The sequence below is a fragment of the Kryptolebias marmoratus genome, linkage group LG5 (assembly GCF_001649575.2).
Source record: "Kryptolebias marmoratus isolate JLee-2015 linkage group LG5, ASM164957v2, whole genome shotgun sequence".
Taxonomy (NCBI): domain Eukaryota; kingdom Metazoa; phylum Chordata; class Actinopteri; order Cyprinodontiformes; family Rivulidae; genus Kryptolebias; species Kryptolebias marmoratus.
The window spans coordinates 12167509-12194447 of NC_051434.1; the positions used below are offsets into that span (position 1 = coordinate 12167509).

The following is a 26939-nucleotide window of genomic DNA, read 5'->3' on the forward strand; positions in this document are numbered from 1 at the left end:
ATATTGTTGTCCTTTCCAGTAAAAGATGGTCACTTTAGTAATGATTTATTTGTCATTCGCATAAACTGCCATAACCTCAGGTCAAAGTGACTCAGAGAGCCTGCTTAAAAGTTGATGGGCTTCCCATTACTTTCAGACAGCTGTGATGGAGTACCGGGTTGCACGCGGGCCTCGCTGCTTTCCTCTGAGCTTCTGTTTCCTGAGTGGAAACGCTACCAAATGGCGAGGCAGTCCGCTGCCAAGGCCCCCACAGAGGAACAGTTCTTCATTTGAAACAATCTCAGAAATGGAATCTGAAATCCCCTGGCCACGCTTCCGTCTTTCTATTCGAAAATCCGTCTCTGGGAAATTTCAGGGAAGCACTCGAACTGTGCACAGAGGATTGGAGCCAAGCTGTAATAACCGAGCAATAAGTGGGATTATATTTGCCGTTTAAGTGACAGTGAGTGGTCCCTTGGAAAATCTACGTTTATTTGGTTTGGTTGTTGTTGTTTTTGGGTGCCAACTTTGCAGTTCATTTTGTTGTTTTGCTTTCCTTTTTCTGCCTAAATGTGCAGCTGATTGACTGACAGATTGATGGAGCTCTGACTAGATTAGGAATGTTGTTTTTTTTCTCTGTGTTTGTTTGTTTTCTGGTAACTTTCCACTTTGTCTGATTTGTGTGCCGCTCAAAGAAAGCCATTAAATCACAACAGCGTCTGACAAACTGCCATGCTGAGTCATAAAGGGAAACATTACAGATGACAGAGGTCAAGGACGTTCCCCTCAGCTTTAAAGGGAAACTGGAAAACTTTGAACATCACTTGAATTTTTTTTTTAAACTCTCGATCATATAAATGGCATAAAGCACAAACAATTACTTTAAATCAAGCTGTTGGTGTGACACAAACACCAAACTGTTTTAATGAGCTTTTGCTTGCTTATTTTTAAGCTTTGAGTTTACAGATTATTTTTGTGCTCTGACTGTATTAAAAAATCATCCTAAACAGAAGGAGAGTGAACATAATTAGCAACTATTTTGCTACTTTGTTTGTACCCAATTTAAGGTGAGATCACGTAAGACCATGTTTTGCTCCAGGACAATGATTGAAAATTTAATTTCATTTGTTTTTAAAGCCAACCTGCTGAAGTCAGAACATTTTGAATCAATGAAACTTAAACAGCATTAATGGATGACTGTGACAGTGCCTTTTAATCGCATGTATTTAAGCTGGTATTTTTGTAAATGACAATAAAAAGAATTGAACCGATCAATTTTAGATTTTTTTACAAATTCATTAAAAAAAAGGTAAACTTTCATGCCCTCTGAATGAACTCTCAAAACACGGATAGTGATGCAGTCCGATTCTGTCTTATTTTGAGGTTCAGCCTCAGATGCACTGAAAAAAAGAAGCAGATGAATAGTTAAAGACAGCTGAAGTGAGTTTGACTCAGCAGTTCTTCCGTGTTTAAGGTACACCTCTCCTCTCCTAGGCTGACCCCTTCGCCGACATTCTCTTTGTCTCTCTCTGTCTCACTGTCTCCCTCCCGCCCACCTTCTATCCACAGAATTACGTGAGCAAAGAGTAATGAAAAGACATATTGTGTTCTGCTGAAAGCAAGCTGTGTGTTTTTGTAGCAGTTCTCTCTCTCTCTCTCTCTCTCTCTCTCTCTCTTTCTCTACTTTACCGTGATAGAGCTATGCGGTGGCTGCAGCCTTGGCTCTCCTCAGTGGGCAGAGAAGCAAGGCCTGTTTGAAGCATTACTAACCAACGAGTTTAAGTTCTCACATGCAGCGCTCACAAAGCTCACTTACACATTATTAATAGCGCAATAAGCTGATAAAAACTAGATTTTTCAAAGCTCTATTTCACAACTCGTACTTGTTCAAAAACATCTGATTTAGTAACTTGGCTGGGAGAGTTTAGCCAAGTACAAGTCCACTGTGCAGAATCCATAGCCTCATAATGGCTGTTTTAGGTTCATTTGTGGGACATTGCTCAGGCTTCAATCTGTGAGAGCTAAAATGGCGTTCACATCCGTGCTTACAAGTGGAATCTTACTATACGGCACATAAAATGACTTCGCAAGCGTGTATGCTAGTCTTTTTTGTTTCTTGTGTGATGATTTGGCAACTTTTCCAGGCTTACCTGGCCTGCTAGTATAGTCTCCAGCTCCCCTGCAACCCTAAATAGGGACAAAGTTGTAAAAAAAAAATGGAACATTTATAATTTGCAGTTAGCAAATGAAATGTGTAGACAAAAAAACGCACTCTAGCTGTAACAAGTACAGGAAAGTGAATGGGTTATCGGCACCAACTAAATCCTACTGCCATTGCTTTCTGTTCTTTGCATACTTGCAGGGTATTCTTCCTCTCCACTAGTTGGTTCTTCACCGGGTTGCAGCTAGTTGTTATTCTCTGTGAACCCATTCTAGGTGATATTTGCTGTAGATTCTGTTCGCCTCTCTACATATTCAAATGTCAGCCTTGATTGCTGAACCTAAGCTTGAAGGCCAAACAGTGCCCTTTTCTTACACATCTCCAGCAGGGTATAGTCTGATAGGAATGCAAACTCATTCAACTGCCGCCCCTGTGCTCCTTTCAGATCATCTGCGAGTCGTCCTCTCTGTTTGCCTTCGTGTGTATCAAACTGCCTTATTACACTCCCACTTCTTCTTCTTCTGTCTGTCTGCATCAGTGTCCTCACATGCTTGTCTGTCTCGCTGGCTGCATGTCTTTTGGCGTACGCGAGTGGGCTAAAGTTCACGTCATGTGCTCGTCCTGTTGATTTGTAGCCTTTTTGTCACATGTCAGCCGCCCCCTCACCAGTCATGTTTACTGTCTGTGTCTGCTGCCCGGACTTTATTTAAATTAAGGAAAAAAGCTCAGTGAGCAACTGGCCCACCAGCAGTTCAGATAACATGACAAAAACCCTACATTAGCATCATTTGCTCTCTACATATACCAAATCCAATTATTCAAAATGAAGTTTATTATTCACTTTAAAACAGTTTGACTTTTGTGTAGTATTTACTTTTTTGTAAGATCAGTATCACACAGTTAGCTCTACTTTTTGGTCTTTAAAGAAACCACATAAACACCTAGAACCTACAGAAACCTATGGGTGGCAACTGGACTATAGCGTTCTCTTTGTTTTCTAGAAACTTATCACCTGTATTGAACTGTGAAAGTGTACTTTTGCAAACTGTAAAAGGCTTTAAGTTCTCCTTAAACATCTGGATGTACAAATAGTTTCTGCATGGAGTCAGAGCTCCGAAGGCTTTCGGAATGAAACGCCGGTAAATATTTTTTAATGGATTAAGACAGATTTGTGAAATGAATCTTTCTGCAGGTGTGTTAGAGGAAGATTACAAAATGTAAACGGCTCTTATGCAACTTAATACCCAAGGAATGCTTCCAACAATGTATAGCCTACAGCCACAGTAAACCGCAGTCTTCTGGGTTTAATTTAACAAGGTACAAGAAAACTTTTGTCATGCAATTGTGTAACTCTTTCCAGTGTGTCTATAGGTAGCCCATGGAGCAAACGAGTACTCCTCGTGTTTAAGGGCATGACATATTGCTGCAGATTATTTGTAATTTGCTGCTAGCCTGATACAACTGGTCCCCAGAAAACCGACCACATTCATTTGGACCATTTTCTTCAATTTGTTGTCTGCAACTGCAAGTGAGTTTTGTGGCTAAAAATAGACGCAATAAGTGAGCTCATTTTGCAAGACTTCGACAGACCATAAAGCCACATGAGTTGTATGTTTTCCTTGTGCAAGACTTGGATGGTGAAGTACCATCGGTCCAGGTTTGTGCCAGTGTGGTTTTTACATCTCTCCCTGAAGGATGTAGCTCTACAGAGTCACAAATGAGGGGAGATCTGAAGGATGGAAGTTTGACATCAGTGACAAAGAAGAAGAAAAAAACAAAACAAAAGCAAGGTAAAGGAGGATGTCGTTCCAACGTGTTCTCTTTCTCACTTCACCTATCACCATCTGCTCACTCTTTTTTTTTTTTTTTTTCCTCTCGTTTCGCCTCCTCAGATTCAAGACTATCAGTGCTGCGTTGAACTCTGGTCAGCTTGCAGGCAATTTGCAGAGAAGTTGCGAACCCATTAAAGTGCTTGTTCGGTGCAACTTTCATCCTTTTCCTCTTATGTTCCCCCCTGCCACAAACACACACACATCATCTCCAGTGTACAGCCCGGCATGAAACTCTTCCATGAATTAAGGCTGAACAAAATAAACCGAGTGAATTTCTCCAATTTTTTTTAGTCCTTTAACCTGAACTTGGCAAAAAGCCAAGTTCAGGTTAAAGGACTAAAAAAAATTGGAGAAATTCACTCGGTTAGGACGAGTATCAACTGTGCTTTTTAATTTTATTTACAAGCCACAAAATGCTTTCGTTTTCCCCTCATTATTACCTTGTTTTTCTGGAATCCAGCTGGTTTTGGTGCAACAATAATCCATTTTATGTTGTAATTGGCTGAAATGAGACCTGAAAGTTTTTTTTTTTTTTTTATCCCCCCCCACACTGTTGAAATAAGTGATTCATGCAGCGATTATATAATGAAAGGTGTGCAAGGACAAAAAGCTGAAGACGTTACAACAGACGGAGACACTTTTTATATTTCATGAAGCAGGAACAAAGGATCTCTATCAGATAAAATGATTCTGACAGTTTTTTTCCATTTGGCAAAAAAAAAAGCAAGACTTTGAACTTCTTTTCTTTAAATTATTTTCTCTCTGCCTTGTCTTTCTTTGGACAAACACTTGGCCAATTATTTCTTTCTCAAACTAAAATGCTTGTATGAGCAAGCAGGTGAATCCAAACAAGCAATTATTGTAATGACCGTCTACAATGTGTGTTTATTAAAAGCCCCCAGAGGGTCCGAAGCTTGTTCACACTCACTTTTATCTTGCTGCTTTTGTTTGAGGATCTATTTAGTAGTTATTGAATGACGTGATCGACATAAACGATAAACCAACAAAAAAAAGGAGTTGAAACTGATCTGATTTGAGGAATTTTTTTCCTCCTGCAGGAGTCAACAATAAGAATTGTATAAAAAGGAAAAAAAGAAAAAGAAGAATGGGCCGAGGGACAGAATCACTGATAAAATCAAACTTTCTCCCAGCATGGACTTTCAATGAAACTCAATCTGTAGCCATGGGAGGCAGCCACAAATGTTTCCACCTTTTGTTAGCCTCAGATTTATGGTCAGTCATTGCATCCTTGAGGTGTTAGCTCAGATTTCCTGCTAACCAGTGAGTGGACTTGGTTACGCACAGTGAAGTGTTGATGTTGTTGTTGTGCTTTCTCTCACAGCCTTGTAATTATTGTGTACAAAAAAAAAAAAAAGACGAGAGATGAACTGATGGACTCTGATTTTATTTACATGCAAGCTGAAATAGAGGATTAGCAGCTTTTTAAGAGCAGGACGTCTGCTGTTTCGTGTTTTTAAGCATAAAGTCCAAATCAGAAAAGTCAGGAACTTTGATGATTTTGTATTAACGTGTTTAAAAAGCACAGTGGTGATAGTAGAATTACTGTCATGATATAAATTATTTGCTGGTCCAAATTTCAGACCTATATCATGTATTATTGTCATTTATATTCTCTTATTTGCCGTTTTTTGTGTGTTTTGCAAAGTGCAAATAGGCAGCTGTTGTCAAAATTAGCCGTGAGTGGTCGGAAATCCACAGCGGAGCGTTTTTCTGAGCTCAGGATTTGAACTTTGCTTGTTATAAAGTTTCTCTTTTTTCTTTGCCTTTTTTTCAAACTGACAAGTGCAAAAGGAATGTTCACTTTTCTCCCTTCCTGTTCCCATTGACATACACAAACACAAAGGCTCGCCCTATGTGATGGCACTGGATCAATATTATGTTTTCTCCACCCTGCTCGCTTCCTGTTTGCACAGCCCGGTCAATGTGCCTACCAAGTAATCCCAAACGGAGGAAATCCCAGTGAGTGCTTGTTTTCACAGGGACTTTTTTTTCTCTTTATGTATATGTATATTTGTTTTACTCCCACAATGTTAAACTTGTTAATCTGTTAAAAAAAGAAGTCTTGTCACAAAGAAATATCTGTAGTCAACTGTGTCTTAGTGTCACCTTTTGACTTTTTTTTGTCTCTTATTGATTTTTCTTCTGTCACTTTCTCTTCCCCTTGTCATTCTTTTTTTGCCGCTCTCAGATTTACTTCCTCTTTCATGCTTTTTAAAGCTTCTCTAAGACGCAAAGGGGGAAACCTGAATGTTCATTGCCCGCCGCCGAAAGGCTTAATTAAGTTTTTGCTTGTGTCTGTGCGTGTGTGTCAGAGTTTTGCTAAATATCTTAAGAACCAGTAATTACTGTATGTACATCTACAACTGATTGGCTGTTGGAGTCATTCTGAGTCAATATGACCGCCACAGCCAGCTGACCTTAAAAGCCCCCAAACTGGCCATAACTCAGTCGTTTCCACCGGTATTGTGCTTAAAACGGGTGTGGTTGTAGCTGAGTCCTTCACAGCTCATACTCTGAGCGTGACATTGTTCATAATGTAGTTTTCAAGGTCTGATCAAAACGGCAGCATCTCTCTTCTCTCAACATAAGATGATCTTAGCCTCAAAATTCGGGCCTGAAAAGCTGTGGGAGATTTGCATTTCTTTAAGGGATGCCAAGCCTTTAAATAAATAAATAAAAATCGGCACTCAGACATGCATGCAAGCATCTTGCAGAGTCACAAGAGGACATTTATTAGGCATATTGCATTGCATAAAGTCTGTGCGTGATGTATATCTGAATCATGTGTCAGAGTGCCCCGATTTCCTCTGTTTGCCTGGGAAACGTCCAGTCAGTCATCATCGGTGTTTTCTATTAAAAATCACCTATTCTGTGGGGATGAGTCACGATAAACACCAGGCTTGCAGCAAGGGAAATTCTAACACTGAGGAAATAAAAGGCAGAACGGTACATAAAATGGCGACTGATGGACTAAGAGAAGTACTTAATAAGCACTTCAGGCTGTAATAATCTTGCTGCAGAACGACAGTCTGACAAGTAAGACCAAAAAATGCTGTTTGACAATGTGTCAGGTGGATACTGACAGGGGAGGGTTTTAACAAAAAGCATGAATTTTTTTTTTTTTGGCAAAGCAGGATCCTTTATTTCATTCACTCTTTTTCAAACAACAATAAATGAACAGGAACGGCTGCAGGTTTTTGTCCTGGCCGCTGACAGTAATCTGAATGAAAAAGGTATTGCAAATGATGCAGAAATGATAGAGCTATAGAAAGGGAAAGTAAAGCCTTTTTCTGGGGGGTTATTTAGAACACAAGCCCCTTATATGTTTTTTTTAAGTGTGTCACATAAGGGGGTTCATCAGTTTGTGAAAGAAAATGCTTTGAGCCATTCAGACCCTAAATTTGTATTTACTATATGCAGAATCTTTTTCTCAGTTTCACTCAGACTTGCCTGTGACAGTCAACAGAGATGCACCGAATGCAGTTTTTCTGCACGATTTCAATTTCTCACTCTTCTAAAGCTCAGATCTGTCAGTTCGGGTATTTGCCAACTCGTTTTTTTCTCTACAGACTGTAATTAACAGCATAGAAAATAACATTTAAATAAGGAATTTCAGTTTCCCCAATAGCAACCAAGGGAACCACAATGTGCATGTGATGTTTGCTATTTACGTGATTTAGAGCCAGGGAACACCTCGTGAGCTCTCAGTAGGACCTGGATTGTATCACTGGTGAGAGAGATGAGAGGGATGTCTGGGTACTTCCATCTGGACCTGCTGCCTCCAGGACCCAACCATGGATAAGCAGAAGAAAATGAATAAATGAATGAATGGGCTCGAGCTCTCGCAGTAGAACAAGACAGGAATAAAACCAATGATTTAGGAACCCAAGTGTGCTTACATCGACATAGTGGAATGTCAGGTGTACTGTGTTTAAATCAATGCAACAGATGGTTTGGCTTCCACTTTTGTGCTTTTACACAATTAAAGGCAAACAAAGCAGGATATTATTAAAGAACCTTTATAGTCTCATAAAAATGGAATCTATCTTTGTTTTACAAATACAAATATGTCTGTGATTAATGGTCAACGTTTGCTAAATGGGGACAGATTTCAGTGTGAGGTGGGGATCTTTAACAAAGGGTAACCGCCTACATCTAGGCAATTTGGATTTAAACAAGATCTACTTGTTTAAATGTAATTTATTCAGATAGTTTTGTGAGGAGAAACCCTTTGTCTCACGTTCCTTTGTCGGCATGCTGCTCCTTCAAGTAGCCTTCTGAGCTCAGCAGAACTGGCGTGCGTTCTGAATCCCGCAGAGATTTTCACGTAACAGATTCCCCTCTCTGACCACCTACAGCTGTGTGCCAATTAAAACCACCACCCACCACTTCCTGACCCAAAGGGTTTACCCCACACACACACTTAACCCTCACTTAAGCCTGCAACAAGCTGGAGAGAAGTAAAGGTAATCAATAAATAATTGATGATGACTGGGTCTACCTATCTATAATTGATACCTTCGGTTATCACTGAAAGAGCCCACCTAAGCTCCTTGTGTGCTTTTCTGTCCAACCAGCTGTGGATTGTGAACAGCTAGAGCTAAGTTTTAGCTGCTCCATAATCAGCTTGCTCCTGGAAACTAGTTTGATCCTCAAGTAGCCTTCTGCGATAAAGCCTGAACTGAATACCCGACTCAGATTTACCGATTCTTTTTATATGTCCCTCAAATTCCTGCAGATCACAACTCTGATCAACCACAAAGACAAGCCAAAGAAGTCCGAGCGCACCCTGGCAGCGATCCACAGGGTGGGTCAGGCCGTGAACGTGGCAGTGGGACGTTTCGTTGCCGTCGGGGAGGCCATTGCCTCGGAGAACCAAGAACTGAAGGACGAGATGGGTCAAGCATGCTTTGAGGCACGCCGAGCAGGTAGGCATCCTTTAGCTGGACCTTTATTAGTGCTTGACATTTTACCAAATTGCTGTGTTTGAACCTAAAACAGTGCTGAGTGTTTCTCGTTTTCTGCGAAGAGGTGGCTATTTTGCTCTGCTGAAAAACTGCGTGACTGCTCTTCATCCTAAAAGCTTCTCTCTTTTTTTTTTTTTTGGAGGATAATGCTATTTTTTTCTTTGTGCTGGCACTGTGAAGGCTTTATGATATTATGAGTTTCCCGCTGAGTATGTGTGGAACTCATCAGCCAGTGAGCTGTGCTGCTTTTCAGTGTTTTGTGGAGACAAACTGTGACAGTTTCATAAAGCGTCAGGCATCACCTTCAGGCCTCGCAGTGTTATCAAATTTTAGCAAATTTCGATCAGTCTGGACAGCCTTACTGTCAAACAGTATTACACTAGAAGACCTCCAGAGTCCTCTAAAGACATTGTGGTTATTGGATTGGGAATAAAGGCTGAATAAAAAAAAAAACTGCAGCACCACCTAAGGGTGCGGTGTAGAAAAGGGAATTAAAGTGTCTTTACGGGCATGGATAGCACTGAATAACAGACCTTAATGGAAAGTTATTGGACACTTCATGAAAGGGTATTAGACACTTTTTGTTATCTCGAAACAAATCTATCATTCTGACATTGTGTAGGCTGTGAGCCTATGTAAAGAAGCTATAAATATGCCTGCAGTGTTTGTCACACCTCCCAGCCTAATTTGAATGACTGAAAAATGGCAAGTATCACCAAGTATAATGAGGTTTCAGGATTATGAGTTGTGAGCATGTATTTGAGTTGTATTTACTGCTCTGTAATGATTGACAGATTTCACACCATTAGAAACATCAACGCTAGTCAAAAGAGTTTGCTTTAAATATACAACAAAAACGTTAAACGCATCCATCCATCCATTTTCGTGACCTGCTTCTCCTTCGCGAGCTGGCGCCTACTACATATTATCTCCAGCAGTCACTGTGCGAGAGGCGGGGGACACCCTGGACAGGTCCATCACAGAGACACGTAGAGATAAACGAGACAAACAACCATTCACTCTCTCACTCACAATTTATAGTCACCAATGAACCTAACATGCATGGTTTTGGTCTGCGGGGAAGAAAACGGAGTACACCTGCATGAGCACAGGGAGAACATGTAAACTCCACCCAGAAAGGCCCCAGGTCGGGAAGCGATCCTGCAACCGTCTTGCTGGACAGTGGAAATATTAAGTATTTTTTACCTTTTTACCAGCTATCTGCGTTGGAAAATGTACATTCTCTTGCAACGTGCCCCACCTTTTCCTGCATTTGTCTATCTCCTCTCAGACAGCTATGACTTCCTACCCAGGAATTACTCTTCCTTGTGACAACTGTGTGTGCACTGTGAGAAGCCTAACTTGTAATTTGTGTGGAAAAAGACAAAATCAAAGCCAAAATGGTCAAGAATTGAAAAGATGAAAGGAGGAGTCAAAACAGTAATGAAGGTTGGAAAAAGTGAGAGGAAAAAGAGGAAACCAGTTGTGTCAAACAAAAACAGTGGTAGGAAATCACCTGCAGGAATATCTCTAGTTTTGCTTTTCTATGCACCATTTAGAAAATGACTAAATAAGAATATTGTTCATGAAATGGCACCACAAGTGAAACTCTTGCTGTCAGATATCAAGATTGTGGCTTCTTTGATACCTTGCACTCAATTCGAACAATTAATTTTACATTATAAACAGATTTTCGAGACAAACCCTTAACAGCTTTTAATAACTTGAAGCTTTGGAGAACAAACAACCAAGACTACCGCTGCAACAAAACAACCAAAGCAAATACAAATGGTTTCAAAGAAGAAAAGGCATGTTTTTTTTGGAATAGCCAATTGTCAAATTTAATCAATACAGATCCACAGAAACAGTCTGATTTTAAAAAGTAACACAGCTACAATAAATGTTTGATGGAGGCTGTTGCTGCTGAAGAATCTACAAGTTACTTATTACCAGCACTCACACTATTTTTTCCCAGCCCACACTGAGTGACAAAAAAAGTGCTTTTTTTATTGAGTCATGCTGTGTTCATCCAAAACAAAGGCTCGGATTTAAAATAAGACATTTTACAAAAGAATACCATTGTTATTTATGTATATTGAAAGAGTTTATAAAGGGTTTTTACCCATCTATAGGTGTATTTTTTTCTCTCATCCTAATAAAAGCAGAACATGGATCTTATTTAACCCTTTCCGGAGCAAACGGGAAACACATTCACGCTGGATAAAAATTTGGACACAACGCTACGACAATAGGTTTAGGTTTGGAGGAATCAGCTTGCGTAGCAAAGCGTTTAATCCCTGCATTGTGCTGATTTGTAACGACAGCTAAAACTCGAACCAAGACAAGAGCAGGTGGGATGAGAATAGACTGGTGAGAAAATGTCCGTGTGAATCCGTGTGCTTATAGATGCTTATACCTGCATTTGTGTGTGTGTGTGTAAATGTACATTTTTGTTGCCTAGTGCATCTAATTTATTCCATTTCTCACTTTTTGTCCTCTCAGGGATGTGTTTTCACAGTTTTCTTTTCCGTTTTCTCTGACAGACTTTGAGCAGTTGTTGACTAATTAATTTTTCTTCTGGCGTCTATATATTTTTTTTTATTACATAAATGCCTTGAATGATAAAAAAGGAGCCTCTTTTTTTGGAAGATCTTCCAAGTCTGCAGGGGAGAGAAGAGCTAGTTAGCAAAAGAGTGATGTTTCACTAACACCTAGCCACTAGGAGGGTTTAATAAAACTGGGCTTCAGCCTTGTGTGCTATAATGAACGAAATAAAAGCAGGCCCAAAGCCCTTGTTTAATTTGATGCTACCCTTCATCTGAGTGTTTGAGAGATCTAATGAGGCAGGTCAGTGAAGGCAGCCTGCTGGATTTGTTGAACTCGTTCTCACATTTGCATGCTAACTGTCTCACTCGCTCGTCTGGCTTCAGAGAGATAAAAGGAGAAAAAGATGGCTGTCAGGATCAAGATAAATTGATACCCAACTCAGGTGGTGCGTGTTTAATATTTGAATACAACGTGGACTACGGGGTTAGAAAAAACAAAGAAGCTTTACCTTTTTCTTTCAAAGCAATGGACAAACATATCAAGTATTCACACAGTAGTGTTGGACGCGCCGTGAAGCCGTCCAACACTTTATATGAGCATAAAAAGGACACATGTAGCTAGTTTTGACATTTCATTTAAATACTGCACATGCCAGAGTTGTAGGCTGAGATCATCTTTTGATGAGAAGGGATGGAGTTACAGCTGTTTTGGTCAAACCATGTAAATGACATCACGTGCAGTCTCATGCGACATTGTGAGATCTCTTGTTTTGTGGTAGTGCACAAGTGACGCCATTTTTGTGTTGGCTAAGGTCGATTACTTTCAGTGGCCATCTTGAAATGGGGTGACTGAATGTGAGTTAACCAGTTGCAGGTGTAAACCCAATGATTACTTTCTGCCAAAAGCAATCATTGAAGTGTTTTGTGAACAGCCAGACAGGATTGATGTCTACAGTTAATGCCAAAGTTTTAGGCACTTAATGAAGTGCTCTGACTATGTGTTGGGGAGAATGCTCAGCTACCACCACACCAGATTTTAGCTCAACGTCTCTAAAATTGACTGAACTATAGCAAAGGTTAAAAGCTGTTATATCGTTTACTATCTTATTTACCACTGACGACCCAATATTTAGCACTAAACACAATTCAGCCAATATTATTCATCAGTTTTGACGGCAAGTATCTATAAACAAGAGTTGCGGATCATTTAAAATACTGAGTTGGTGAAGGTTTTATTGAGAAATTAATTCAAAAAACACCTGACTTGTGGCTTTTTTTAAAAATAGAAAGCAAAAGAATGCCTCACATCAGACAAAAGACAGGTAGTCTTTGTTTTACATTTATGTAATTTGATATATTTTGATACTAAAGTGACTCAAGCCTGTGCTTTCTGTCCCAGGAGAGTCAGTCAGGGAGTGTTTGAACACCTTTCTCTATGAGCCGGGACACGAAGGCTTAACTGGTTAGCAGAGCTGCCACTGAAACTCAGCCTGTCAGATGCAATCAGATCATCTGGGCTGCTTCTTCAAAGGACCAGCAAAAATCAAAAAGACAATCGAGCTGCTTGACCTGATACCAACCTTTTTGTTCCCCTTCATTCCTCCATCTACAGGTCCTTTTTTTCCCCTGAGATTTCTCCTAGGTCCTATTCCGAAGTCGGGTTTTCCTCTTGGTAAAAGACGTTTTGTGAGAAAAAATAAGCAGGTTTGAAGAATTGAACAAAAAAGGAAAGGCAGTCCCACTCCATAAGGATGTGACTGATGATTTAGAATTAGCATCTTAACTAGCTGGATATGAGCTTTTAAGTTTCCCATCCCTAAAACTGGCTCAAGGAAAGTATCCTTGTTGTGTTTGGGTCAGAGTGGCATAGTTATCATACCACTGTGCTGAATATGGTTCTGTTGGACTTCGTTCAATCCAAGATGAAGTGGACTCCCAGAGGTGTAGAGTTACAGATTGGCACAACATCTTAGTATCGTTTGAAAAGAACTGAACTGGTTTTGGCTGCCTAGGGTTTTTACTCTAGAAAACACTGAGAAACTATGCTATATAAATGTAACACTTGCTGGTAATAGCCGTTGCACCACTGTTCAGCACGGTCCAGGACTAAATGTACCCCCTGAGGTGAACATGACACAATGTAGTCTGAGCTAAGAGGTCATTAAAGAATTCCAAACCCGTTCTTCCACATTCTGCTTCTTGTTTGAACTCAGCACTCACTGACATCAGAACAAAGTGGCCCTGGAGGTGTTTCTGTCCACATCCTGCAGATCGTTCTGGGGCCTTACCAGGATACTTCGAGACCAGATGGGATCTGTGAACCTTCCAGCATGTTCTTGTTTTGCTTCCACCGCAAACAAAGGACTGACAGTTTAAAAAGAAGTTTCCGTGGCTTCTGTTTATTCAGTTTTTGCCTCCGTAGATGCTGCCTGCCCTCGTGCTTCCAGAGTCACTTGTGCTGACTGATCTTACCCGACTAGTCTGAGTCCAAATTTATAAGTGAGCAGTCAAAAAGGGAAGTTCTTAAAATGAGAACCTAGACAGGAGTTTTCTTGAGCAGAAAATAGATATTTATCTGTTTATTCACCTCTTTGTTTTCAGTGAACAGGCTTCACTATAGAATCATGCAAACTATAGCATAAGTATGTTTTCTTTTAAAAACCTGAGCATTACCTTACTAAGTAACCTGATTTAAAATAGTCATTGATTCCCTGTGTTGTATTGAAGGAAGAGCAATAATGTGAACAGTCAGGTTCTGTAGCACAAATCACATTTGAGCTGAATTCTAGCTCCTTCTGCACATATAGAAGCTGCTGCCTCGTCTTTTTCTTCTGGATAATCTTATTCAGATTCAGAGGAACATGTCTTTAAGGTTCAGGCACTTCAGTGAATGCAAACTCTTCACTGCAAAGCTCGCTCTGCCCAGGTCATTCACTGCAGGGATAATAAAAGTGCAATATGGTCAGGAAGACCTAACTTTCCGAAACTGAATGTGACACATCATCAAAAAACAGATTTCTAACGTTTTATTCTTGTAAATTGTGTTTTATGTATTGTGAAATTCCTTTCATTTTATTTTTATTTTTTCATTTTTAATCTTAAACTTCAAATTTTCTTTATTGGCTTTATACATTTTTATTTTATTTTAATGCTTTTCCTTAACTATTACATCCTTATCCCTTGTGCTGAAATAAAAATTGCAAGGTTTTTTTTGGGGCTGCACAATAAATTGGAACTTCATCGTCATCGCAGTGTGAGAGAGCGCAATATCTGCATCGGAAAGGACGGATTGGACTGCAATAATTCATAGTCTGTTATATTTCAAGCATCGTGTATTCATGTTCTGCCTGCTAATAATATATTTGGTCAACCCAACAAACTCTCACTGGCCTTGATGCCCACACTGATTTAGATGATGGTGATGACAGAAGAGACATGGAAGCAGCAGGTTGCTTATGAAACAGTTTCTAAATTACCACACTTTGACCTGACTGCACCCTCCTCTGATCCTTCACAGGTGATGCCATCGCCCAGCTGACTGACATGGGATCAGCCGTGCAGTCTCAGTCGGACGGACGCGTCACCGTGTTCAGTGACAGAACGGGGATGGTGAAGGCCGCCCGCCTCCTCCTCTCCTCCGTCACCAAGGTCCTCGTTCTCGCCGACCGCATCGTCATCAAACAGATAATCACGTCGCGCAACAAGGTAAACGAGGACCTGAAACGCAAACATTGGCTCTCCGACGTGCAGGCGAGCCAACTCTCTCCCGAGTCCTTCACGTACTACGAGATAAGCCCTCTTAAAGAGCACTCTGGGTGGAATTGAAAGCGAGCAGCACTTTCAGCGACTGCATAAATCCACACAGAGCCTGACTCCCTTGTTCGTACCTGGCTGTGTTCTTAGCCAGACACAGAGATGTAGCTCCAGACTGAGCCAAGAATGGAAACTGGGGGGGCCTTAATCATGACTGGTTAGCTTTGTTTGGGCAGACAGACGACAGCCCTCTGTTCTCCATTACTGGCAAACACAATTAGATCTCTTCCTCTTCTTTGTGCAGCACAGATAAAAGCTGCCTCATTGGCAATGCCAGCTAACATATCCTCAACAGCTAAATTAGCAGCTTGCAAGAGCTATTATTACCTGAAATATAGCTATAGGGCTGCCTGATCTGAGTACTTCATTTCAGAGTTCACTGAGATAATTATGTCATATGGATTTACCAGGAAAAAAAAAGAGGTGATTGAAAGTATTTATATAAAGAAAACAATTAAAATGGAACTAGTATTCCTTGAAGGAAGCCTTACACGCCAAAAGTTTAAACAAAGATCTTGCATGCCCTGTGGCCGTTCATCACTCTGCTTCTCCTGCCAGGTTCTCGTAACCCTCGACAAACTGGAGAGAGTCAGCACCTTCCAGGAATTTGTACAGATTTTCGGCCAGTTTGGAAACGAGATGGTGGAATTTGCTCACCTCACGGGAGACAGACAGAACGTGAGTAGCATTTGATGAAACCCTTTTCTGCTTTCTCTTTTTTTATTTCTTACATTGCAATCATCGGATCGCCTTAACTATCTCTCGTTGGAAGAAAGCCCTGCAGCAGCCAGGTTTTATTTATTTGTGTAGATTTTCTCTTTTTCTTTTTTCTTTTTCCAGTGATTTTTATAAATACAATATGAAAGCAGGTGGTAAAACTGGAATTTGAAATCTGCAGAGGCTGCGCTACGAAACTCAAACCCGATCAATAATCCTAGCATGAAACATTTACACAATCAAAATACAAACCCAAGAATTAAATAAAAATGCTTATTTTAGCTTCTTTTGTTCCCTTCACCTCTTTGTTTGTTTTATCAACCTGTGTAAGAAGCGCAGATGTGATTCATTCTCCTCAAAGACCGTTTCCATCACGACTCGGTGTCGATACGAACTGACCCGTGCTTTCAGCCGCCCATTCTCTCTGCAGCACATCAGCCATTCTGCGAAACAAAACGTGCGCACAAGGCTTCAGGAAAACGCTCCCAACTTCAAGGGGCTTCGAAGTTTGTGCTGTCAGAGACTGCTAATCCCACTTTGATGCATAAATTCAGCCTCTGCAGCTAAAGCGCTTTGCCCGCAGAAGTTGACGTGAAGTGCAGCGGCTGCGATATCTCAACGGGGAGGGAGAGTTTCGTCAGGCCTGGTGTTTTGAAACGCACGTCATGTCTCTCTCTAGCTCTCCGCGTTGCTGCTAATGCTTCCTCTCCTCATTCACCACCCTGTTTTTTTTATTTTTTGATTCATTTATTTATGGGCGGGAGGGTATTCACTCCCACTCGTGCACACATGCATGCAGGAGCGCACATCTCGTTCGAGGAGCTACCATCTTCATCTATTGAAGCCACACGAACGCAGGCAAAAACAAAAAAAGAAAGAAAGAAACAACACAAACCATAATGACAGATAATCACATCATCTTTGTAATCTGTGGCAAAGTGCCCAGAGAGGAGTTGATTCAGCTGCCTTTTTCAAATCCTGCTTCTGCATCATTCAAACTCTGGTTTACATGCAGAGTGACATAAGCACAAAATCGACTTTTACATTCTGATAGTCTCTTTTTTTTTTCCAAGTGTGTAAGCTTGCAAACAAATCTGCGTTACACTATATTTGCGTGTCCCAACAAGAAACTCCTCAGACACTTTAACTTGTTACTTAAAGGGATAGTTTGAATTTTTTTTGAAGTAGGGTTCTGTGGAAAGGTTATGAACAATTAAAATCTTACCTGTCGTAGATAGCTCTTTGAAGGAGGGATAGGCACTTTAAACAAAATTACTCTTCAAATTTCAGAGGAAGCAGGTTTAACGAGCGCTCATCTCAGCTGCTGCTCTATAATTTAGGTCTGTTTCATGTTTTAGCGACAACTTGGCTACCAGGTGTCTGTTTTTATTTATTTATTTTTTTTAAAGTGTGTTTAGTGCAAATTTGTCTGTTTTAACTAGACTTTGAATATTCATAAACCACTACCCATCTCTACTTTGAGTGCCCTCAGTTTGGAGAAATGCAGTTGAATTCTGCACGGATTGATGAGCTAACGGCTAAAGTGGACGACTGCCCTGTGAAAACAATGTTCGTCTCAAAAGGTTCACAATAACACTTTTTTAATGAACATTTACACTGTTGTCAGCTTTGAATTACACCGTTATTCCTGCAGAAATACTGTGACATTCCTGCCCGAAGTGCTACAGCTAGCTGCTGCAGCTGCTTTTTGGCTTGCAAAGGTTTATAAAATAGGCTTTTTATGAACCTCCATGAAATCTTTGAGATCGAAGTTGTTTTAACAGCAATCCACTTGGGTCTTGGCCCTGCTCAGACTAGACATTAGCTTGTCAAAATTTAATCTGAGGTTGTTGCTACCTGTAGTAGTTAAGGTATTAATTGTTAAATAACCTTTTTCCAGAGCCCTGCTTTAAACTATCTGATTTATCACTTTTAGTAAAGCCGTCAGTTGTCGTTTGTCATGTGTGTTTATGCTGTAGGACTTGAAGGACGAGAAGAAGAAAGCCAGGATGGCAGCAGCCAGAGCAGTTCTGGAGAAATGTACCATGATGCTCCTCACAGCCTCCAAGGTAAACGGACAGGGAGTTATTGATCAGCTTCAAAGTTGAAGACCATCTCAGGTTTCTTTCATTCCAAGGAAGGTCTCCGATATTCTTGACTAATGTAATAGCTGAGTCAAGCCACAGACAAAAAAAAAAAGAAGAAAAAAGAGAAAGCGTAGAGGAGGTTAGAAGTGTCGACCTTTCACATTGAATTTCTTCTGCAGACTTGCCTGAGGCACCCGGATTGTGAGTCGGCGAGGATCAACAAAGACGCCGTGTTCCACCGAATGCGCTGTGCCCTGGAGCAGGTCATCGAGATCGTTACTGAGGCACGGAGCAGTGGGGAGAGCAAGGTCCTTCCTACCAGCATCTACAACAGCATCAAAGATTTTAAGGTAGCCTCGGAAAAGCCTCCCAGTGAAAGCGTCACAGTTTGTGGTAAATGATGCCTGCCTGACATCGATAGGGTTAGGTCACTGCCCTCTGAAGTGACTTACAGAGCTGAACCTTTTTAATAGTTTAGAAATATGTGTTTCAGGAGCAATGCACACTTTTATTTTTCTTAATCAGATTTTTAATTCTGTGTTCATTGTGAGTCCAAACTGTGGTTGCAGAATTAGCAAGTTTGCGTTTGTCGTGTTTGTTGGAGCTTCGGACGTGACTCACACCATCAAACCTACTCTTTTTGGAATACTCCTAATACAGTCGTGTGAATCACCGTAAAACCACCCTCACACTCCAGTAATCTACTCTCTCCGTGCTGCACGCTGGCAGATGAAAGAAGCGAACCCTTGTGAAAACACTTTGAGGGCACCTCCTCCAACAGACAGACAGATACGAAGAAGAAAGTATTTTAATGGAAGGCCCGGAGATGGTCGTTTCTTTTGAAAAATGGCTCGCCGGATTTTTATGACAGAGTTTACTGGGGGAAAAAACAAAAAAAAAGTAAACTGGTTATCACATCGGAGAGAGCTTTAGTTGTCTTAAAAACAGGTCTTTGTCAGAAAAAGAAATGAGACAAGGGCAAAATGCATTAGCTTTTATGTTCTGCTTGTGGATTTGGTTTTGCACCTTTTGGTGGCCTAAAATGGGAAAGATTTGAAATCAGTTGCAGTCCTTTCCTTAATTGCTCCCTTTTTATTTTTCAACCATCCCCTCCCCTCCTGCAGTGCAGCGTGGAGTGCCTGCGGGAGAACCTGCACTCCTCTACACCACAGAGTATGGCCGGTCAGCTGGAAGCCCTGGTGGAACGGACGGAGGACTTCACCGATTCTCCCTACACCAGCCACGAGCAGCGTCAGGCCATCCTCGGCCTGTGCCAGCTGGCACGTCAGGACACCAAGCAGCTGGTGCACGCCTGGACCGAGGCGGTACGTTGGCACAGGCTGGAGGTCAGATGTGCACCGGTGCATTCATACCTGCAGGAGGATTCGTAGAAAACATGAAGCCATGCGGGGAATATGAACAAGTTTCTCATCTGTGACACACTTGGTTTAATTAAAAAAATGCAAAGCAGGTGTATTCAAGAAGAGATGAGGAGCTGTAGATTGTAAGATGGCGTGCAAAAGTTATTAACCCCTCTCAGTTTTTTTTAGGATTTACTTTCAAGATGCCAAGCTTTCTCATGAAATTTATTTAGGATGCTCTTTTCGGGCTTTCTGAAGATTTTTCAGTAAGACCTAAGACATGCGTCATTCATCTATTTTATTACAAGTTTTCAGCTAAAAGCTCTTTGAGGATCACATTATTGGTGATAAAACACAATTTTATGTCAGTCAAACTGTGTTGTCTTTCGTATTTTTTATTTTTTCCGATAAAGATTTTTTAACAAATTGTGTCTTTGTGACAAGATGCTGGTAAAGTTCCTAAAGATCCTATTTATATTTATTTATTTATTTGTTTTGCTCTGGTTCATATATTGAGTTTAGGAGACTTTTCTTGTCTGAATGATTCATAGGTCTGGATCAAGTGGTCTAACAAACAAAAATGTGGCCAGGTACTGGACTGAAAATTAATGCAAAATCAGTCCAAAGAAAAACTTTTAAAGACCTGCAGAAAGCTTGAAGCACTACCGGTCAAGACCACTTTAAGAACATTAGAAGAAAGCAAAATAGAAAGAAATGTGGAATAATTCAAGACTTTTGCACAGTTCCGTGCAGTATACAAAATTACTGGGGACAAAATGTAATATTTTACAGTATCCAGTTAACAGCATTAAAAAGATCAATTAAATAATAGCTATATTGACAAAATTGACTAAATATTAAAAACTTTCAGACTATATCTTCACTAAATGCCCTAATAGGTCCATTTTTCTGTGTGAAACATGTCAAATAATAAATCTAATCAAAACCCAGACCTAAAACAAACACCTTACATCTTCAAGTTTCTCATCATTTATCAGGAAATTGATCATAGATTACTTTCCTGTCCTCAGTTTAACTAATTGTTATTTTGATAACATAATTGTAACAACACTGGTTTGTGGATTTTCATCTTGCTCTCGAATTGTGGACGTTGCACTTCGAGCTCCTCTTGACTCTTATTTATGGACCCAGTAAAGAGCAGTAATTATGTGAGATACTGAGCGGTGCCCAAAATAGTGATTATTTGTTTGTGGAAATAAATAATGGTAGATTGGGGGGTCTTACAAGTACGTTGTTTCTTTCTTTTTATGTAATGCTGGAGTGTGTGTGTGTGTGTGTGTGTGTGTGTGTGTGTGTGTGTGTGTGTGTGTATTACTAACCTATTTTCTCGTGTACACAAACCTAAAATTAGCGCATATAGAATTCCAACAAAAAACTCTGAGTCAGGACTGAACATAAATTAACTGTGAGAGCTGTGTTCAAAAACGTACAGGATTCATAGGAAGTCCTAGGAACACACACACACACACACAGGCAAAAACATTATCGCCTGCCTTTTGGCAGAGAGTGATAAAAATGAGGTTTTATATATATATATATATATATATATATATATATTTATTTTGCTGTCCTGTTTGTTTAGTCTAAATATTAATGCTCTTTGGAGTTTACATTAAAACATCCAGATCATTGTTGAAACATGTCATAAATTCATGGCAGACTTTTGTTTCTAGAAATTCAAAATCAACAGCAAAATCTGTGATTTAAGTCTGGAATCCTTAAATTAACCCTTAAATACATCCCAGTCCCAATTTGCATCCCCTTTCGTTCTATTCTAAAATAAATTGTAAAGGTCAGTTTGTCTTCCTTGATCATTTATTGGGTCGTCATTTGGTTAATCGAGACGGATGACTTGATAAAGACAGTCATCATCAGCTGCAGCCTTTTAAAATACTTTTCAAATGGGAGCAATCTGTGCGTTTGTCTCTGTGGGAGCCTAAAGACTGAGATCAGCAGCGGCACAGCATCCTGCATGCACTCTTCATTAACCTCCCCAGTCTGTTTCCTCGCTCCTCTCCTGGAACAGCAGCACATAATAACCCACCTGAATAATATTAATGTGTTGGTTTTTTTTTTTTTTTTTTTTTTTTTTTTGTTTTTTTGGGGTTTTTTTTTCACGGAGGCTCAGTCAGGCATCAGGGAAACAACATGCAGTCCTCTCTGGCGTTCAGCAGCGTCTCCTGGGCCTTAAAAAGTGACAGCCTTACGAAACGCGATGCCTTTGTGCTGCAGCTCCTTCTCACTGTAAACTTCTCCCGGAGCCTTCAGAGAGCCCGCAGCTGCATAATTGTACGGTAGTGCCTCATCTAATCCTCGCAATTGAAGGTCGCGCTGCGACTTGAAAAGACCCCGAGTGCTGCAGTGTTTAGAAAGTGGAGAGAGAGAATTTGCAAATATTATTTCTGCCCAGGTCTAGCCGTGCCTTCTTGTCGGCAGGTTTAGCGGAACGAAGGCTTGCTTTAGCTGCAATTTCGTCGCGACTCGTCTGAAATTTCAAAAAATTGCGACACAGTGTTCGTTGAATTATATAATTGGGTTTAATCACTCCACTTTGATTGCACAAAATGATATACTGAGAGGCCTCGCATACTCAGAAGACAATAGTTCACAAATGTGGAACCGTGCTGTTAAAGCACCGAGCTAACGTGTCATTTTCATTCTCCTCCTCCTGTTAGATCACCGTGCCTGTTTGTGTCTAAAGCCTCCTCGTGTCACATGTTTACCCTCCTCTCGTTCTGTCTTTGGAGCAGCAGTCCGTCCACGCCAAAGAGGCCACAGAGGAAATGGAGGTGGCCATCCTGAAGACATGTCAGAGCATCAACGACCTGAGACGCGAGGTGAGCCACATAGTCTGAAAAGTTTCAGACGGCGGCGTCTCGCTTCCCACTTTTTACATCACTCCAGCTGTCAGCTTCACTCTGTCACCTCTGCTCCTCTCCCCGTCTCCTGCCCCCTCAAAACACCAGCCGAGTTCCTCCCTCGCAGTCGTCTCTCTGTCTCTTTAATCTTCCCTTCCTCCCCCAGCTCCATAAGGTCGCGGTGGGCCGTGCCTCCGACTTGCTGAAGGTTCACGGGGAGCATCTGCCTCTGAGGGCTCTCAAAGCGGCGGGGGCCGAGGGGAACCTGGAGGCAGTGGCGGAGTACTCACGCACGCTCACCGAGCAGAAGGAGCAGCTGGTGGAGGTGGGCGAGGGCGCCGGCGGGGGAGCTTTCTGGGGCACTGGGAACGGTGAAGCCGAGAGAAGGAGGACTTGAAGTTTATTAGGAAAATTGTAATGAAGATTAGATTTGTCTGCATAATTTAATAATGTTGAACTAGCACCAGAAAAATTGCAGTAGTCCAAAAAGCTGTTACATGCTCTTAAAAAAAAAAAGAAAGTACTTGCTTTTTCCAGTTCTAAAGCTTACATAGCAGATCGTGAAGTAAATACAACCTCAGACAAACAATATTACATAACATAAATCACACTGTGTCACTATTTATTGAACAAAAACTAACACATTTAGCAGCAGCAACTTTGTCTTTTCTATGGTTGTTGTGGAGGAGTTTTCTTTTTCACTAGGTTGCTTCACTTTATTTAATTTTGCATGTATATGTATGTCTGTATTTTCTGCCTGCCGGGCATTTTGAGGTCTGGACTTTTGGAGTTAGTTTTTGTCAAATAAATAATGATAACATGTCATGTGTTGTTCATCTGAGGTCATATGCACCTGTTCTTTCAGACGTGGTGAGAACCAGATGATTTGTTATGCATTCAGACTAGAATTGAAAATATACTACCCCCGCACCACTAATTGACCATGAAAGAAGAAGAAGAAAAGTGCAAGTTAATCTTTTTTTTTGTTTGTTTTTCTTATGTGTTTCCAGACGTGCCGGCTGTTGTGTCACGTGTCAGGGACGGAGCCGTTAGAGATAACGTGCATACACGCTGAGGAGACCTTCCACGTCATTGGTCCACAGGTGGCACAAACTGACTGAAAATGATCTGCTCTGAAAAGTTGTTTTGAAGTTAGCGCTTTAATTGTTGACTTGGTGTGTGAGTGGCAGAGGCGGGAGACAGACACAGAGGTTGACTTCATTTAAACTGACTTTCAGCAAATCCAGCACTCAAAACATCTGATTTTTTAATTTATTTATTTTTTTGAGGGGGGCGGGGTTATGAGTTTGACCTCTAGCATTTTAGTTTTAGATGTCCAAAAATGGAGAGGAAAGAAAACAATAACCTTAAGCTTGATTTGGAGAAAATATAACTTTTTTGTTTATGTTGTTTGTTCATCCAAAATCTAGCAAAAAAAATTTTTTTTTTCTTCATGCTTTAGTAATAGTTTTTAGAAAGGAAAAACGGTCAGAGCGTTACAAAAACTGGATATCAGAATCGGGCTGGAAAACTGCAATTTGTGCATCTCCACTAAAATCTGTACCGGCTATATTTAATAGCTTTACTTTATGTCAGTGACCTCAAACTGGTCTAAGACGAGTAAAAGCCGATTTATTTCCCGTCTCCTGACTCCTCCCCCTGCCGCGTCCACTCAGGGCGTCCGAGAACCTGCCGCCCACCTCCATCTACACCTAATTATATTTGCTCTTGAAAACCATTTGTGACAGTAATTATCCGGCAGTGTAGAAGGCTCCCGTACAGCGGTGTTAAAGCCAGGCCCCGCGTGACTCTGCAGTAATGACTCTGCTCCTAAGGTCAAAGGTCGCCCAATCAATAACGGCGCGGTACGTGTCGTTGGTGGTGATATCTCCCTGTTCCTGCCCCGGGGGTAATGCAGCGGTGGCCCACGGGGTAATTGGCAATTAGATACAACACTGTAGGTAGGAGAAGGATGTTCGGCATGTGTGCATGCACACAGAACTGTGTGTTTTAAACTCCGGTTGACAAGTTTTATTTTATCTTGCTGTCAGAGATCAGACTTGATTGCAGATATAAATTGTAGGATATGGTTCAAATCTCATGGTAAGTTTTGACTAAGTTGGAATGTTCAGACTTTGGGAAGTATTGATCTGATTTAAACTGAAGTCTCCACAGTAAGAAGTGTAAAATATTAAGTATTTTATGTGCATAATTCTCACGATTCTTCACTCCGGGGCTCAGATCATCTCGGCGGCCCAGACGCTGGCCCTCCACCCGTCCAGTAAGATCGCCAAGGAGAACCTGGAGGTGTTCTGCGAGGCCTGGGAGTCTCAGCTCTGCGACATGGCTCTGCTGCTCAAAGAGATTAATGACGTCTTTGAGGGACGGCGAGGTGCGTTGAAGTTAACGGTGCATGCGAACACGTGTCATGTTGTAATCTCTAAAGGCAGATACTCGAATTTACACAAAGTATTTGAAGCTGAATCCAAACACAGTGGTTGTTAACAAACTTGAACTAAAGCTCTGAATGATATGCAAATTAAAAAACCAACTAGTCTGATGACAGATTAGCTTTTAATTATCTTTTGTTCTGCGTGTAGGAGAACTACAGCAGTAGCCCCTCCGCAAAACTGGCTGTTGCCCCCAGAGACATCAGTCATCAGATTATTGCTGATTGTTCCTCAGATTCCCTTCATCTTATTTTTTATTCTCTCTGAGCCTGAAAGAATACAATTCTTTAATAAAGCCTAGATGAATCACTTCGTCCTTGAGATTTTTTTTCTTTTTCTTTTTTCACAAGCTTTAATGAAAGTTAAAGTTAAGGCAAGGTGGCACATATCTTTTCAGAATTATTCATTCATCGCGTGGACCGTGGGAAGTATTTTGTAAAAGAACAGTCGCCGGTGCCATTGAACACCCATGAATTCATTCCTCCCCTGCTCCTCTTCTCCGGACTCGTCACTGTGGCAGTAACCTGACGTGTCCGAGTGATGTGGAGGCACTCTTTCCAATTTAGCTGGTTAGCTGTTCTGATGAAAGCTGAGAGAACGATTGCATAAGATGCTGACGTCCGTGCATTTAGTTCCAACATGCATTTTTCTCATTTAAATCGGGTAGAATAAAATCTCTTCAACCCTGTATTTTAATATGGCGGAATGTCTGGAAAGGTACTTTAATTCTGACCAAATTTCAAGGGATAGTCTGGGTATATTTTCAAGTGATGTTCTGTCAATTTAGTAGGTACCTTATCAGACTGATCTGTCATAGAGCATGGAGTATGGAGAAAAAAGGCAGATGTTTTCCTCCAGGCTAGGCTAATGGCTAGCCAAATTAGACAGGTAATCTCATGGAGACAGGCAGTGTCATTGACAAGAGGGACCTGTAACACAGACACAGAGCATCAGTAACATTTTAAAAAATAATAATACAATGATCATAAAACATTATCTTGACATTTATTGTCCCTGGAGGGATCCAACAGGACAATTTGAGTTGTTGCTGCACCATATTCCAGGATTCCAAGTTCTGTTCGAACTGAGGTCACACTGAAAGAACTAAAATCCCGGGAGCGCAGGCTGTGACTGTACTGTCGTCGTAGCATCTTGGAATATAGATAGGAGGCCTAGGATGGATTTATTAATGAACGTATAGCACTGTAGAAGCCTGCGGTTAGATAATGATGGCCAGTTTACCAGCAGGTATAGGGTACAGTGGTGTGTGAAAGGCTTACATTTTGTTTTAAATCGTAAGGCTCGGTGATAAGCAGCACCCAGTGTGTGCAGAGAGCTGACCGGGGCGTCCATATAAACAACATCCCCGAAGTCCAGCAGTGGCAGGAAGGTTACATGTGCACAAACCTCAAAAGAGAAGCATGACATATATAAAAAAGCTCTTTCTCAAAAACAACACAGTAATATGAAAAAATGCTACATTATCTAATATCAAACCTCTACACTTCTGTAGACAATCTGTACATTATTTTCAACACATTGGTGGAGTAACTCAAACGTTGTTTGGTTGAGAAAATAACTAAACAAATGGTGTCACGCAAAAGTGTAGAGGTTTAATATTAACAAATGTAATGTAGCGTTCTTTCACATCAGTATGTTGGTTTTTCAGAAAGACTTGTTTTATAAGTCTGAAAACCTATTGCACAGCAGACAGATACTAACTATTGATAACTATTTGACAGAACATCACTTCAAAAATGACCAGACTGTCCCCCTTAAGCATTTAAAGATCTAGTCCCAACAGGAAGGACAGTCATTGTCGAAGACCTTTCTACAAAACCCCACTTAAAAAAAATTAGAACTATCCCTTTAACATGCCCAAGGATCAGATCCATCATGCTGCTGCCAGAATGCTGTATTAAAATGATTGATGCACACTTTAGAAGAGTATTTAACATTTTATCTCGTATTACTTTACTTAAATCCTCTCTGTTGAACATGATAATATAGTTTATTTTGACCTTAAATTTAAATAATGATTGAAGATAAAAACGTATCAAACTGAGTGATGTCAAAAGCAAAATTATCCTCCTATTATTACTGTTTACCCATAATCCCCACTCAGA

At 40.8% G+C, this 26939-nt stretch overlaps 1 protein-coding gene across 2 annotated transcripts in view; it reads left to right on the plus strand.

Annotated features, from left to right (window-relative positions):
- Positions 1–26939, plus strand: part of ctnnal1 (catenin (cadherin-associated protein), alpha-like 1) — a 52240-nt gene that overhangs the window by 20007 nt on the left and 5294 nt on the right. For both annotated transcript variants that reach the window (XM_037975693.1, XM_017423893.3), the window contains exons 2-11: positions 8732–8921; positions 15024–15211; positions 15878–15997; positions 18016–18105; positions 18303–18473; positions 19248–19448; positions 22256–22342; positions 22530–22688; positions 23374–23466; positions 24605–24755. In XM_037975693.1, the coding sequence (XP_037831621.1) occupies positions 8732–8921; positions 15024–15211; positions 15878–15997; positions 18016–18105; positions 18303–18473; positions 19248–19448; positions 22256–22342; positions 22530–22688; positions 23374–23466; positions 24605–24755 (1450 nt within the window). The remainder of the gene's footprint in view (positions 1–8731; positions 8922–15023; positions 15212–15877; positions 15998–18015; positions 18106–18302; positions 18474–19247; positions 19449–22255; positions 22343–22529; positions 22689–23373; positions 23467–24604; positions 24756–26939) is intronic.